The following is a 15,752-nucleotide window of genomic DNA, read 5'->3' as shown; positions in this document are numbered from 1 at the left end:
TTATATTAAAATCCCTTGTAAAAACCTAAAGTTTAAATAAAAACATTTTGTTAAGTCAATGAACAGCCAAATTAAATAACTGAGATGACTAATTAATGACTAAAAATACTGGTGATTATGTTTTTTGATGTATTTGAGCAGAACTTCTGCTGATTAGTTAGTAGTAGTGGTTTCTAAACTCTTCCACTTCCACTGATTTGTTGCAATGGCAGCATCCTATTACAGCGCCATGCTCAAATTAATAGAGCTCTTCAGAATGACCCATTGTTTCACAGTGTTTGCAAAAGCAGACTGCATAGCTAGGTGCTTAACTTTATATACCTGTGCCAATCAAACTGAAAACTTTGAATTTAAAGATTAACAAGTGTGGCCCAACTCAGAGCACAATAAGAGGATATTGAGGATATGCAGTGATAAGATAGTTCAGGTGCAAGGTTTGTGGACAAATTCTGACAATCTCCAAAGAAAACACAACTTACAAACATCCAGTGTGCACACAAAAGGATTCAGCAATGCATCCACGGGGACAGTGTCTCTCAAATCAATACTGCTTTTTTCAATACAATGTGACTGCATTCAAGATGCATTCAGTTTCAAAGTAACACTGACATAAATATTTAAAAAATATATACAAACAAACAGGAACTTAAGCTTCATATGTACTTGTCATCCAGCGTTCAAAGCTGAAACACTGTTACACGTGCAGCAGCGGCATTAACAGAGAGCAGCTTTAAGTACAAAAATAAGGTGAGTCACACCGATTCAAATGAGTGGAGGAGTCATTCCTTAGAAGAGTAACCCTTTAAGACAGACTGGATAACAGATGGTATAAAAGACAGTAATAATGTTTATTGTTTCACAGGAATTCCAGTGTTTCCTTTGAAGGTGTTCTCTTTCTTTAGCAGTTGTCTTGAAAAACGCTGTGTCACTTTCTGCTGACTGCAGCTCCTGCTTAGCATTTGCCATCTGTGCAGTTTTGCTGGTCTTTCTTCTGCATATTTGTATATGTTTGATCCCTTCAGGCTCTTACCTGGAAGATGATTGAAATAATTCCCAGTTCAGCATCCACTGCATGCTCAGCCTGGGCTCTGAGCCTAAAGTGCTGCATTATATAGATGGGCGAGCAAGCACTCTCTCTCACTCTAACACATGCACACATACATCTAACACCACAGGTCCACAGCTCTCTGCAGAGTCGCCGTGGTGATTAGAGTCACCACACAGCTTTGATGCAATGCAGATGAATTAAATGCCTACACGATCAATAGCTCAAATAATTACAATAAAAATTGACTTCTGTGATAGTAGTAGTAGTAGTTTGATGTGCTTTGTTATCATTTTAAATCCTAATAATAAACTAATCATGGTTAGCAGTAAGGTAAAAACTCTGAAATGATGTATATTTTGCCAAAAGATCTCAATATATCATTTTTTTAATCAATGTAATAAAAAAAAATACTGAAGTAAAGAGGTTAGCCAGGCAAATAAAGTCATCCAATTCAAGTAAGTATCACTAAACCTCAAATAAGCCTGACTTAAATTTATTTTTATCAACAAATCTGAAGCACCATTAAAAATGTCCTGTTATTAAGGTCCTATTATATAAGGATAACCTGAGAAAATACAAAATGCAGTTTTTAAATGATGACTTTATTCATTAAGAGAAAAAGCTATGCCATCTCAATCTGATTTAAGTCCAGACTTTAACTAGGCAACTCCAAAACCTTTTGGGGGGGGGTTAGCGTTTCGGAGGCAGACTTGCTGGTGTGTTTAAGATCATCGTCCTGCTGCAGAACCCAAGTGTGCTTCAGTTTCAGGGCATTAACCGAGAGTTGTAGATTGTACTTCGTGATTTTCTGGTAAAGAGCAGAATTTATGTTTCCATCAATTATGGCAAGTGGTCCAAGTCCTGAAGCAGCAAAGCAGCCTCACATCATCACACTACCTGTTGGTCTTTTCATGAAATGCTATGTTAGTTTTACACCAGATATAACGCGACTCAAACCATCCAAACTGTTCAACTTTTGTCTCGTCAGATCAAATCACCAACCTTCCGGTTAGTAGATGACTTGCTCTACCACCTGAGCAATCCCAGTGAGCTCTTTAATGAGTCGACTGTGCGCTCTTGAAATAGTTTTTGTAGCCCACTCCTGGGAAGTTTCACCACTGTTCCAAGTTGCCTCCATTTTTGGATAATGGCTCTCATTGTGGTTCACAGGAGTCTTGAAGCTTTAGAGATGGCTTTGTAATCCTTTCAGGACTGATAGATGCCAATGACTTGTTTCTCATCTGTTCGTGACACGATGTGTTGCTTTCTGAGATCTTTTAGCCTACTTCACTTTGTCGCACAGGTTCTGTTTAAGTGATTTCTTGATTTAACAGGTCTGGCAATAATAAGGGCTGGGTGTGAAACTCAGTGCACTTTTAAAAAAAGATTTAATAAGGGGTAGCAGTTACTTTTTTACTGCACTCACTGTATACTCTCAGTGTATACTATCAGTATGTGGACACTTAATAAGTGTCCACTTACTGACAAATAATGAGGTCTTCCCATTGTGATTATGATGATTGGGATGAGGCTTTCCATGTCTGCATGTCTGCTGGGGGCATGGAGCTAAAACAGCTAATTTCAAAAATGACGAACAGGCCCAGTGTGAGATAAATAACATTATTTTGAAATGTGAATCGTGCAAGGTTACTCTAGCAAAGTCCAAGAACAAAAATATGGACTTGTTATTAGTGTAATAGACCCCCTTTAATGATCTAGGTGTGTTTGGCAGCTTTGAATGATAGCATCTATTGACCGGATAAAGAAAAAAATCCATAAACTGAAAACTGCACACAGAATACTCAGTGGTTAACAAATAAACAAAAAAGGTCCCACTTTATCGGTCACTGCTAGCCTAAAATCCATCCAGAAACACACAGAAACCAAAAAAGATCTTCACTTGATTAAACTGAGCACAGCTACAAAATATCACACAATAAAACACTAATGATTTATTCCGTATTTTATATCTACTTGCATTCAGTTCAATTCTTGCTAAATGTTGAATTTAAAGACTGGAGCTACATCGTCATAATAATATAAAAATATACGAGATAATAAAAAAAGAAGCTTCATTGTTTTGAATGTTATTCAGAATACGTTGCTGGTTTCTGTCAGGCTCATAAAGAGCCACATCACACTGACCTCTGACCTCGGAGGAGAAGTGGGCAGAGTGGCGAGTTATAAACAGCTGCAGCTGCTGATCAAGGTCGCAGCAGTTGAGGTCGACGTCCCAGGATCGAATTCCTGCCAGGAAGAAAGACAAAGATTGTTCAAGGACAACGTGATGCAGTGAAGCACAGGCATTGGTGAAACTAAGCAAACTTTTCTGAGCCTTTCTTTTATCTGTGTACTTGAGGTAACCTTTTATCAGATGCTGCTGTCGTGGCTTGTCTTTCCTCAACTCGCTTTCTGAATTCTGTTTGGGTTTGGGGGGAAGGTCAATGACCTGAAACCATTTCATATGTTCAAAATGTCCAGAAACTGTAAATTGTATTACAATTTTTATGAGAATGTGATCAGGGTCTTATTCACTTGACCCTAAAAGTGAATAAAATGCCATTGTGTCACATGTTCAAAGTGGCAGACGAGTTAATGTCATATGGCTAATGGTCAGTTCTGTGTGGTAAAGGTAGATGTGGAAGCTAGCTGCTCAATATCGATGGGTCTAGCCTTGATTTTGGTTTTGGTGATAAGTTTTCTGAAGTTCTTTAGAACATTTTTACACCCTGTTGTGCCTCATTTGTCTGGTGAAAACTGTAAATTAGTTACACACAAGGTGAAAATAACTCAGAAATCCAAGCCGTTCTTAGATTTCTTTAAAGCTCTGAGTGTTTGTAAAACCATCAGTGGACTTATTAATTGTAATTGGAAGCCACAGGACTTTGCCTAGAGTTGGACATCTGGCCAAACTGAGTAGAATAAGAAAAATCCCATGAAAAATCCCAAGCTTTAGATGCCCTCTGTAAAGATGGGGGAACATACCAGAGAAATGAGCATCTCATCACACCTTTTCATTTAGGCTTTCATAGCTGACTAGCTATGAAAGCCTACTTAAAATATGGTAAACTATCTTTAAAAGATTCTGAGAGTACAAGAAGACAAATAATTGGACTTCTTTTGCAACCCTTTCTAACCTTTGTTATGACAGGACATTTAAGAGTAAGCAGGGGTTCCTGTATTCTCTGGTCTTACAGGTCAAAAACTAAACTGTTCGGGCAGTTTTGTGTTTGTCAGCTATATGTCTGACAAACACAAAATACTCATCGTTACCTGGCTAATCCCATTCCTACAGTAAAGCTTGTGATAGTAGCAACATGTCATGGGTGTGCTTCTCAGCAGCACAGACAGGGTAGGCTAATCTAAACTAAATCTATATTTGGAAAGAAAGAGAGAAAAAAATCCCATTACTCCCGCAGTGCATGTGTACAAGTCCGTCTTTGTAAGAGTACAAAAATCCAAAAGGGGCCACTTCCATGAGAAAATTATAGTATGAGAGAAAAAACAGGATACTGAACATGTACATGTACTGCTTGTCCATTTTTTTTCCATATGGGCAGAGAGGTCCTTGAAGAAAACCTGCTGCAGAGCGCAGCTGCCTGAGATTGATCCAGTTAAGTTCAAGACTGAATCTTATTGACTCTTCAGTCCTTTCAATTACAAGGCTCCAGTGCATCTGGCTACTAACCATGTGTTAGCTTGTTAATATGTGTAAATGGAGTGTTGTCAACAGACAATAGATAACAAGAAGGCACTGAGCAGGTACTACATTATTAGACATTAGGTTCATTGGGGCAGTAATCTGCATCAAGTGAAATGAGTCAGCAATGAAATGACCAGCATCTCACACACCGTCTCTCTCTCTCTCTTTTATGCATGCATACACTCAGCACTTTTATCACTTTCTACTGAGCTGCAGTGAGTCAAACTTCAGAGGGAACTTATGTCAGATCTCATCCAGCAGGACGGAAACCAATGCAGACGCCTCTCTCATCTTACCCACTTGTGGATTCCTTTACTCACAGCAAGAAATTAGATTATTCTAATTTTTTTTCCAAATCCATACCCCTCTGCTTAAATGCCCTCTGCTACAAAAGAAGCCACCTTGTTTTGCCCTTAACAGAATAGAAAATGTTCCATGACTACAGACTGCAGTCTGTGCACAGAGATGCTGTATCACTCTCTTACTGTTCTGTTATTAATGCTTTTAGCACTCACTGCCAAGTGTCTTTCTTTGCACTACCAGATGCATAAAAATGATAACCTTCTAGAGGCACAATATTACATTTTCATCACAATCCCCATGACAACATAACTGTTGGCATCGAGAGAAGACTAAAAGACAGGGCAAATTATGATAATAACAAAGGCCTTCGTATTTTTGATCGACCCATCATAGAGGATGACATCTGTCAGCAAGTTAATAGAGTCAACATTTCACACACTGTAATTAGTCTCACACATTAATGGCTGTTTATAGGCAAGAAAGGATTCATCAGTTTCTGCATATGCTTGCGTGAGGAGTTTCAGTCGAGTACATTTTTAGGCGTTTCTAAAGAAACCTCCTTTGTGTCTGTGCAAACAAATAGATGTCTGGATATGACGCTGCAAAATATGTAGGCAAAGAATACGATCTCTGGTACTGGAAGCTTTCTGGGTCTGGCTTCAGTTTGTAGTTCACTTTTAGTTTGTATTCTACTGATCAGCCACATTTGAGCAGGTTTTTGGTTGCATGCAGGTAAAACAGTCGATGTGGAGAACAAAAGAGGAAAAAAGCTTTTCCAGGAATGCAATCTCAGAAGCATCTGCTATAAACTGACCAATTTAGCTTTCTAATAGCCTATGTTTAATATCTGAGCAGCTGGGGCTGAAAATTGCCTGCTAGGCCTCACCTTGCTGATTGAAGTCACTGAAGTGGGCGTCTCGATCGTGTTTGTGTTACTATTTGGTTTGTTTCAATGGAATTATCTGTCACACAATAATAACACTGAAAATAATAACAGCCCAGAGAAGTTTGTGCTTCAGCATTGGAGAATGAAATTCTACAACTTTATTATCTGTTACTTAGCAGTGACTCGTGTATCTGTGCATCAAAACCACTCAGTTTGCCAGCTAACGTCTCGGCAGTCCACCCTCTCTTCCAATGTGAAGAGTAGCTGCTTGTATATCACAATAGAGTTGATATCTTTGGGTTTTGGTTTCCCCACAACTTTGTAACAATAAAATAAATAATTAATTTAAAAACCTTAAAAATATTTACTTATTTACATATCTATAAAAAGTAATTTGTTAACTGAACCCATTCACAAGTTCAAATAAGTCAGCTAAAATAATGAGAAGCCTGGTTGGACTGACTTTATACATGCAGAAGAAAACCTCTGACTTCTGGTTGTCGGCATCTGCTCAAAGTGAGTCTCTCAGACCTGCATATCAGTGTGACTCATTTTGACAGCTCAGCTTTGGATACACTGCATCCAACACAGTCCATTTTAATTTCAATTAAATTACTTATTTTTAAAAACGGACATTGCTCTTCATCACATGGATTGTAAGTTAATCGGACGTGTAGTTCCTAATCTTACTGTCTGTAAGGTCTTCTTGTGAAACCTCTCCAAGTAAGGCATAATTTTCATTCCCATGTTTAATGAGTGGCATTAAAATATCCTTAATAGGCTAAAATTATGAATTAAACAATTCAGCACACCGCAGGTAATGTGAAATATATAATAAAGTCATTTGGTTTAGTCTTGTCAATGTGCAGACTCAGTAGTGGGTTTATGAAAAATTCATGTTCACCTGAATAAGACCTTAAGCAGAGCACGGCCAGTAAAGCTGGCCAACACCCACCCTGTGTACTCTGGGAATGTCCCTATAATACAGTGTTTGGAGCTGCAGCATGTGGTGCTTCCAGGAAAATGGGAAGGTTGTTAAAGCCTTATAACAGCATAAAAACAACATACAGTTTTTGAATGAGTCATTTACTACACTATGTGTAGAATGTTTCCTCCTTCCCCACTTTGCGATACGCACAAAGGATTATGACTGCTTAATGCTGCAGACTGCCTACAGGTAGGCTTTATAGCAAAGAAGTTTTTCAGTAGTGTCTAAGTTAATCAAATCCAAAATATGAATTTGCAGTTTTTTTCCAGCTCGCAGCACATTTGAAGAAGAAATTGTATAAATGAAAGAATTAATACAGAAAAGTTGGGCACTGATTCTGATGTAATAATCATCAAGCTGAAGCGAGTGGTCAGCTTGTGCTCAATAATAAATACAAGTATGAAAGAAGTTTCATGAACTACTGAAAGCCTTAATATTTCACTATCACAGGATATATAATTTTTTTTAAAAAGCCAGCCTCAGTGGTAACTTTCAAAGCACCCATGGGCAGACTGGGGGCCAATAACCATCACAATCATACCTAACTAAACACCCCCGCTAAACATTATGGTAATAAATCTTGCAGTAAATGGCAGTAATGAGTCTGTACTACTGTTGATTCAAAGAAAGGCACTACACTTGTCATGACCCTCTGAAACAAACTGTAGATTAAGTATATAGGTATATGCATTAGTCTATATGTATAACAGAATGTGCACGTAAGAAGACGAGTTAGATCTAGGTGATTGTAAAGGCTTATATGACATTTACACTAAGTGGATTGTTTTATCTGAGCAATCTTTTCATTTTTAACATCAGACGGAGCCAGATACCCTGTAATCTGTAAAAAGGTCAATTTGGTAAATAGCCTCAACCCCAACTGGTGGTGATAGATGGCTGCTAAAGGGAGTTTTTCTTTGCCACTCCTGCCAAGTGACCCCAACAATCACACAACTCATGTGGAGTTTTCTGATTGTCGGGGTTTTCTCTTTTTTATTGTAGGATCTTTATCATACAATACGAAGCACCTTGAGGTGAATTTTGTTTTGATGCTATATAAATAAAATTGAATTGATTAGTAAAATAATCCAGTGTGTCTGCTGCATTAATGGAGTTTTAAAATGCAAATGTCACTTGCCACATGAGCACCATGTTTGCTGATAATATAAATCATACATGACCAAAATGCTAAGGGGAAAAAATGGCATAAATGTGACATTTGTCAGTAGTAGGGAGATGTAGATCTCAGTCATTCAGATTTCAGTCAACTGATTTCGCTGTCTTACCCCTCCCAATACTCCTAACTGTATATATAAAAACTAGTTTTTTCCATCACGGCTGGCCAGTGTGTTTTCTCCAATAGTTTGGACCAGATCCATATCCCCTGAGATGCCTATCGGTGGAAGACTGTCGATCCACTGTTTACCTCAGCTGCTAATGCCGTGTGAGAAGCATTCACATCTGTTCACATCATTCTGGAAAAGGTTGTGAAATTTTGTGAAAAGAGTCCAGTATGGAGTCAAAGAAGCTCACTTCTGACTGATGACAGCGATACTGAGGTGAGCTGTTAAGGATATCCCGAACTTTTCTGTCAGTAAGAGCTGCTGCTGTTAGCTGCTGTTAGCCAGTGTAAGTGAAAGTACCTTTGAAGCAAATGTAACTCATATGTTTGTGAGAATGTAATCAAACCCAGAGGGAAAATGTGATTTTTGAGGCAAATAAACCTAACATTAATTGGTATATTGTTAGTTTGTAACCTGCTGTTGTTGTTGTTTACCCAGCTCTTGTTTTGTCCGCTGTCTGGAGAGGGGCAAATCTATTTTCCTTTGCATTTTTGCTTCTTTGATCGAGGGAACTCCTTTGATGATAAAACAGGTATGATGCGTCATATCTTGATTCTGAAGGTGCAGACAGGAATTCAAATGTCCCTCCACATGGAAATTTCTAAAAACTGCAAACCCACTCCTCTGTATTTTAAATGGGTTCAGTGTAAGTTCATTGAAACACATCAATTTGCTGGAAGACATAATCATACACTACTCAATGTATAATTGTCAGTGTAATGTCCTTTTTTTCTATTAAATCACCTAAAAAAATAAATAAACCGGCTGCACCTTTAAGATCATTTAACTATTTTTCTCCCCTTATTTTCATTTGATCTTTTTTAGTTATTGTTAGTTAAAAAAAACTGTTTGTTAAGGATGTAATAATTTTTCAGTTCCTAATTTTTGTTTTTCTTTAGAAAGGTGCCAAGAGCACAATGCACTTGCAAAACTAACCTAATAAAATAAGAATATAAAAGAACCTGTCGTTATTCTTACTTTTCAGTGTTTTTTACATCAAATTCATTATCAAAACCTGTCTGATGAGGTTTTTGAGTTAACTGCCTTCACAACGATCAGCACTGCGATGCCAGTTTCTCATTATATCCTGACCTTTTGTATAAGCATTAGCCTGTTGTTTCAAAAGACTTGGGGCACGTCATGTCAACCAAAGGATTAACCAAAATCTGGCCTATTAATCAGCAATGAAATAAACCATCAGCTGTAGCAAAATGAAGATTTTGGCCTTTTGTTTTGATGAAATTACAACACTGCAGTGAGGGTGACTTGTTGCAGGCCTACACAGGGACCCTGCAGCTGAGGTGTAATGTGAGTCGACAGCAGGTCTTTTACTTTGAGTCACGCTTAAAACACCGACCTGGGAAAATCGATGCAGTAATGAGCTGAGTGGGTGTGACACTGAGCTTGTGATCACAAGAGGAGGTCAGAGGGGATGCACAGGGGTTGATATGGCGTCGCAACGGGAACAGCTTAGATTGGCAACAGTGGCGCAGAAAATAGCTGACAGGCGTGCTCCCGAAACATCTTTCACACAACAAAGCGTTTACTCTCTAAACTTCAGACAGCCCTCAGTGACAGGAACGACTGCAAGCTGCTGCAGTTCCACAGGAGAAGGAAGAGGAGGAGGGTTTCAACTCACAGAGCAGCGCTGAGATATTCAGCCGAGTAATGATGGCAAAATAATCAGAGTCCAGCAGGAAACTGAAAACTCTTCCCTCACTTGTCTGGGAAACAGTTTTGTTGTTGTTGCTGGGTAAAGCCTACAAAGTTTGTGTGTTTACTGATTTGACTTGACATCACAGCAACAAAGAAGAAAAAAAAACACTATAGTGACACTCCAGCAAGCACAAAAACAAACTCGGATGCCTGAAAATACAAACTATTTTATTTTCTTTTTAACTAAAGACTTCCTGTGCAGGTTGTGATCTGCTGACATGCTGATTTATGTCTCTTTATCTGGTAATTGGTGAGTGTTTGTAGGTGTTTAGTGCAGTATTTGGAGCTCCAAGAGGGATTTGGCCAAACTACTGCACTATTAAATTCCATTCTGCCTCTATGAGTCTGCAGTTTTTACAGCAACACTCTGTGGGTAAGGAAAATGCGTAGTGTCCCATGGTGCAATGCTGCAGTAACGGCTTCTGCCTATGGATACTATCCCATCATTGCGTCAAAACACGTCTCTCCTGTTGCTGTTCCATGTTTGCTGCACACTGAATCACGGAAGACACACGGGTAATAAAGCGGATGGACGTCCGTCACTCACCCCGCTCTATCTGCGCTCTGGCGGTGTCCAGCTGATGCTCGGTGCCGATCTCCCCAATCACTATCAGCATGTAGTAGCAGCCCCGGTTGAACGGCACCCCTCGCCGGCGTCTCCCCACGCCTCTGCGGTGCCCTAATCGCTCCTCGCACCCCGGCAGCGGCGCGCTGAAGTCCTCGTCTTCCTCCACCACCGGGAGCGCACCTCGCACGGGGATCTCCATGGCAACAACCCCCGGAGCCGACGCCGGGGCTGACTCCATCGCCATGACAACTACCGGTGTGAACGAGGGGAAGAGCCTGGTAGGGTGGGGGCGGGAGTGGAGGATGAGGATGGAGGACGCTGAGAGGTGAGGAAGGGGAGGGAGGTGAAGACAGGTGATAGCAAACGGGCCAGAAATCCAAAATAAATTATTTCCGCCTAAACTTTCAAAATAAGAGCGCTTTCGTGAAAGTGTTGTATTTATGCTGTTTTTATACATTTAGCAAGCCGCATCCAATCCGTTATTTTGTGTTTTGTTTTTACATTTGCGATGTTTTACTTATAAATCATATAAAATTATATACAAGGTGCGATTTGTGAAAAAAAAGAAAACAAATTTGAGGATGCCCCCCCACAGTGGTCACTCGGAAGTCTGAGCTGCTGTCAGTGTAATGTTTATCAGTTCTGCAAGTCTCAATTCAATTTCATTTATGCAGCACCAAATCACAACAACAGTCGCCTCAAGGCGCTTTATATTGTAAGGTAGACCCTACAATAATACATAAACAATAATACATAAACTTGAACTATGAACTTGAACTAACGGCAGATGAAAGAGAGCAGATGATTCTCTGCTACCCAGTTACGGTGGAGGAAATAATAATTTGATTATTATTAATCTGAATTTTCTCACCCTCAAAGAAATGAACAGTCTACAGTGTTAATAGTAGTTTCATTTTAATAGAGAGAGACAACGTATTAATCAAAAAATACACATTAAATAAAAGGTATTAATTGATTTGTGTGTCACTGAGTGAAATAAGTATTTCTTCCCCTACAATCCAACCAGAAGTCTTGCTCCCACAGATTGGGTGTGTGCCCATGTGATATAAGGTTTACAATCAGTCAATTAATCACAGATACACTACACTATATTGAATTAAAATCTTGCAGCGCCTGCAAGGTCCCGCTGTTCAAGCAGGCAGCAGTACAGGTCTATCTTAAATCTACCAGTAAACATCTAAATGATTCAGAGAAGGCTTGGGAGAAAGTACTGTGGGGAAAAATGTATAAATTGAGTTCTTTGGCATAAACTCGACCTGCCATGATTGGGGAAGACAAATGCTTAGTATGACCAAAGCTTTGAGTTACCAAGAAACTTAAAGGATTTAGAGTTTCTAAAAGTAAGAGTGAGCCAAAATCCCTCATGAGATGTGTGCAAACCTGGTGACCAGCTACAAGAAACATCTCACTGCTGTGCTTGCCAAAAAGGATTTCACCACCAAGTCATATTTTCACTCAGTTACATGCAAATCAGCTTTTATGTAATGTGCTTCTTCTGGCTCTTTGGTAATATTGTGTCTCTCACCATTAAAATGAAACTACCATAAAAATCTGACACTGATCATTTCTTTGTAAGTGTGCAATCTTACAGTCACCAGGGGATCAAACAATTACTTCCCCCGACTGTAAATCATATTGTAGAAGGTAACAGCAAGTATCAAAGATTAGAGATGTCTGTCTTTGTGGCATCAGTCTGTTAGAGAAAGTGCTCCACTGCCTGTCCAGTAAGTGGTGAAGAGGGTGGTTAGGATTATCCCTGATGGATAACAGTTTGTTCACAGATCCAAATGTCTCCATTTTACAGCCAATCACAGAACCAGCCCTCCCAATCAGTTTTTTCAGTCTTTTGGTGTCACCAGCTTCAATGCTCATCAGACCAGAGCAAAGTGCCCTGTCTGCCACAACAGACTGCCAGAAAATTTCCCACATTTTGATTAAGAAGTTGAAGGATTTCAGCTTTCCTATGAAATAGTGCCCTGTGTTGGTTTCTTTGTACTCCTCCTACCCTGCACCTATACATCTAACCACTGCAGAGTATTTGTGTAGGTGGCATGGCCTAGACCCAGAGTTGTACTGAAAGTCTTAGATGAACAACAATGAAGATTTCTGTAAATATTTGTAAACTAAGGTGAGCTAATGACAGCCAATCACAAGTATTTGCCCTCAGTGTCAAACTCACATCCACCACTCACTTTACATGGACTGATTCTGTATATAGCACTTTTCTACTCTACCTGAGCACTCAAAGCGCTTTATACAACTTACCTCATTCACCCATTCACAGCCATTCATAGGGATTGAATAACCAACCTTCTGACTAGAATGTGACCTGCTCTAACTCCTGAGCTACAGCCACCCAATGCTTTCAAAACACCAAGATGCTAACACCGAAAACACTTAGCTCAGAACTTCATAACACGACTTCACTAACCAGTGGATGTCATGTTGCAATCTTCACTTTTTATACCATCTATGGATGGAGCACTTACAACGCTTACACGTTTAATACAATATCAAAAGCATCGAGTGTGTCGTTCACAACATTGTTGTAGATTTTCTCCAGATAACCCGACACCTCCCTCCGATGGGAGCCTGACTCAGCAGAACACTGTGGCTCAACCAAGCCTCCAAATCTGAGCCAAATACTGACCCAGCCTTCCAGCTCCCCATACTTCAGTCAGATTGAGCATCCATGAGAGGTATGAAGGTATGAAGACTGGCAGCACACAAGTCACAGAGTCCTGGTGTCAGAAAGCACACGTTACCCCCAATGTCTTGTATCCATGTCCCAACAGGTCAGCGCTTTTAACTGGCACAAAGGGGACCTTACACAGATGGTTTACGTGTAGCATGTTTGTGCCCACATGTATCCTCTTACACTGTATGAATGTTCAATTTAAAATTGGGGGATAAAAGCAAAACTCTAGCCTCTAGGCAAGTGAGAGTTATAGAAGTAAAGCCTGATCAGACAGCTCTAAACATCAGTCAGGCAATAATTCTCCCTCCCAGTGTTAACTCTGGATTCAGATGGTGTCTAGTAGAATGGATGCAGTGCAGAGGACTTATTCAAATAATCTGCAGAAAATTCAAGTTTCTTCAGACTTTAAATGTCTTTAGCACACAGTGAGGACACACTGATGAAGACACAAAGAGAACAGCAGCATTAAAATAGACTTTCTTCCTTCCTTTTATTCTTTCTGCTCACACAAATGATCATCATTCAGCTTTTTCCCGGTTAACCTTGAGCTTGGCACATTTTGGAGTGTAGCAGAGGGAATCTCAGCATAAACTGTCAGCACCACACTGAGAGGATAACACGAAGGTTTAAATCAACTACTGGCTTTTGTCTCCCTCTGCCTACAAACAACCTAATACATGGCAGCAGCTGGTGGTGAAGGACTGAACATATATGACTGTTTATGCATTTACATCTTTTTTGCTTTTGCTCAATAAGCACCTTTTGATGCCAGTCAGTGTTAAAAATAAAAACAGCACTTGCGCTTCATCATGTTTGGCAAAGTTACTGGATATTACAGTTAGCTGTGTTTGCAGGAGCGCCAGTCAAAAAAGGCAGAAATAAACTGTGTGTAGCATCCCACCCTGTGTGGATACCTCACCACAGGCTTTTGCTGCAAGTCTCCCTGACAGTGAGTCAGCACTTCTAACCACACAGCAACTAACCACAGCCATGCTTCCCTCTAGTGGTAAAACTACAGTCTTTTGTCTCACCACTCTTTAGCAGATGATGTAATCTATGTGCAGTTGTATTATGTCAAGGCTGACTCACCTGAATGTACAGTGCTGGCTCTTTTTATAAACTGGAAAGCATTTCTTGGTGTATTTGTTTTCTCCTCCGATGGAGGAGGAGAAATGCGGCTTTCTTTAAATAAATCGACGATTATTTTATTTACATTGACTTGCTGTTATTCACATGGGGATCAGATATTCTGATCTGGTCAGTACTTCAGAGAAGTAGCAGAGAAGAACATTTTGATGCACAGTTAAGATTAAAGCAGCTAACGTATAGCAGGGCTCTACCTCGCCATCTTCTGGACAAACTGTGTTTAAAAGCCATTGTTGTCAAACTGATGCTGAAACACTGCATCTCTGTGACACAGCTGATTACTTTTTTCTTCTACACACATCAACCTCAACCCCAGAAAACTTTTTAAACTATGGCAGAATTTATATGTGACTCAAATGTTGTGAAAGAAGTTGTGAAAAATATCAATTAAAGCTACACTAGAAGCCTTAAAAGTGCTTTTAGTTAACTGTAAGTACATATATTTCAATAGTTGTGCAAATATTATTTCTACCTTGGCTGAATTGACTCTTTTCATTGAGAGTACACTGGAATAGCTGCAGGATGTGCACAGCAGTTCCTAGTGGGTTTCTGTTTCCTCCTGCAGCTTTCACCTTGAGCTGCAGACGCTGATAAAGAGAATCTCTGTCTCCACCTTTAATAACATTAACGGTGCCTGTCTGCTCAGGTAGCCATGCTGTCTGGTCCCGTTGTCGATGGCTTTATTTGATGGAAAGTAGTTTCGGCTATTTTGAGCTCCAGATGGAGGCTGGAGAAAGCACACAGACAGGCAGGCAGATGGTCAAAGGAGAGGGGTCATGGTCTCAGCGCAGACTCTCCACAGACTGTCTGGGTCACTGCAGACCCAAAGTGGTCACATAGGTCTCCCTCTCCATCCACCGAGGAGGGGGATCTATTAAAGACCACTGCTGTCTACAGTATGTTGTATTTAGTTAAATGTGCTTGCTAAGGATTTTCAAATTCAAACCGATTTTTAATTTAAATAATCTTATATCGATTCATTAATTCCTCAAATCAATTTTTAAATATAAAAGTTTTTTTCTGAGTATGAAACTTTAACAAGAGGTAGCCACCCGAGAGTGAAGTAACCTGGCTGCACATGAACCATCATGGCTACTCCACTGAAGGCGCCACCAAGCTTCACTGTCACCAAAGTGGCAGCATTTTGGAGACAGTGAAGAGCTGGACAAAAGCAAAGCATACGGAAGACGTGCAAAATGGAGCTGAAATACTGTGGAAATACCACAAATCTCAGAAGTAAATAAAAAGCTAAATAAAAAGTGCATTATTGTAACTGCTTTAGGATCTGTTCTTAATTAGGAAATTAATATATTTAATTTACAAGGTTTAGAG

At 39.8% G+C, this 15,752-nt stretch overlaps 1 protein-coding gene across 1 annotated transcript in view; it reads right to left on the bottom strand.

The window, feature by feature from the left end:
* The window catches only part of map1ab (microtubule-associated protein 1Ab), an 82,316-nt gene extending 71,397 nt beyond the window's left edge, over nucleotides 1-10,919 (bottom strand). The window contains exons 1-2 of the mRNA XM_031731877.2: nucleotides 10,535-10,919; nucleotides 3,194-3,295 (exon numbers count right to left, since the gene is read on the bottom strand). Of these exons, the coding sequence (XP_031587737.2) occupies nucleotides 3,194-3,295; nucleotides 10,535-10,799 (367 nt within the window). The 5' untranslated portion in view covers nucleotides 10,800-10,919. The remainder of the gene's footprint in view (nucleotides 1-3,193; nucleotides 3,296-10,534) is intronic.
* Between the last annotated feature and the right edge of the window lie 4,833 nt (nucleotides 10,920-15,752).

Source organism: Oreochromis aureus, linkage group 7 (assembly GCF_013358895.1).
Source record: "Oreochromis aureus strain Israel breed Guangdong linkage group 7, ZZ_aureus, whole genome shotgun sequence".
NCBI classification, from domain to species: domain Eukaryota; kingdom Metazoa; phylum Chordata; class Actinopteri; order Cichliformes; family Cichlidae; genus Oreochromis; species Oreochromis aureus.
Note: the sequence above shows the minus strand (reverse complement) of the source record. Positions and strands in the feature narration are given on the sequence as shown.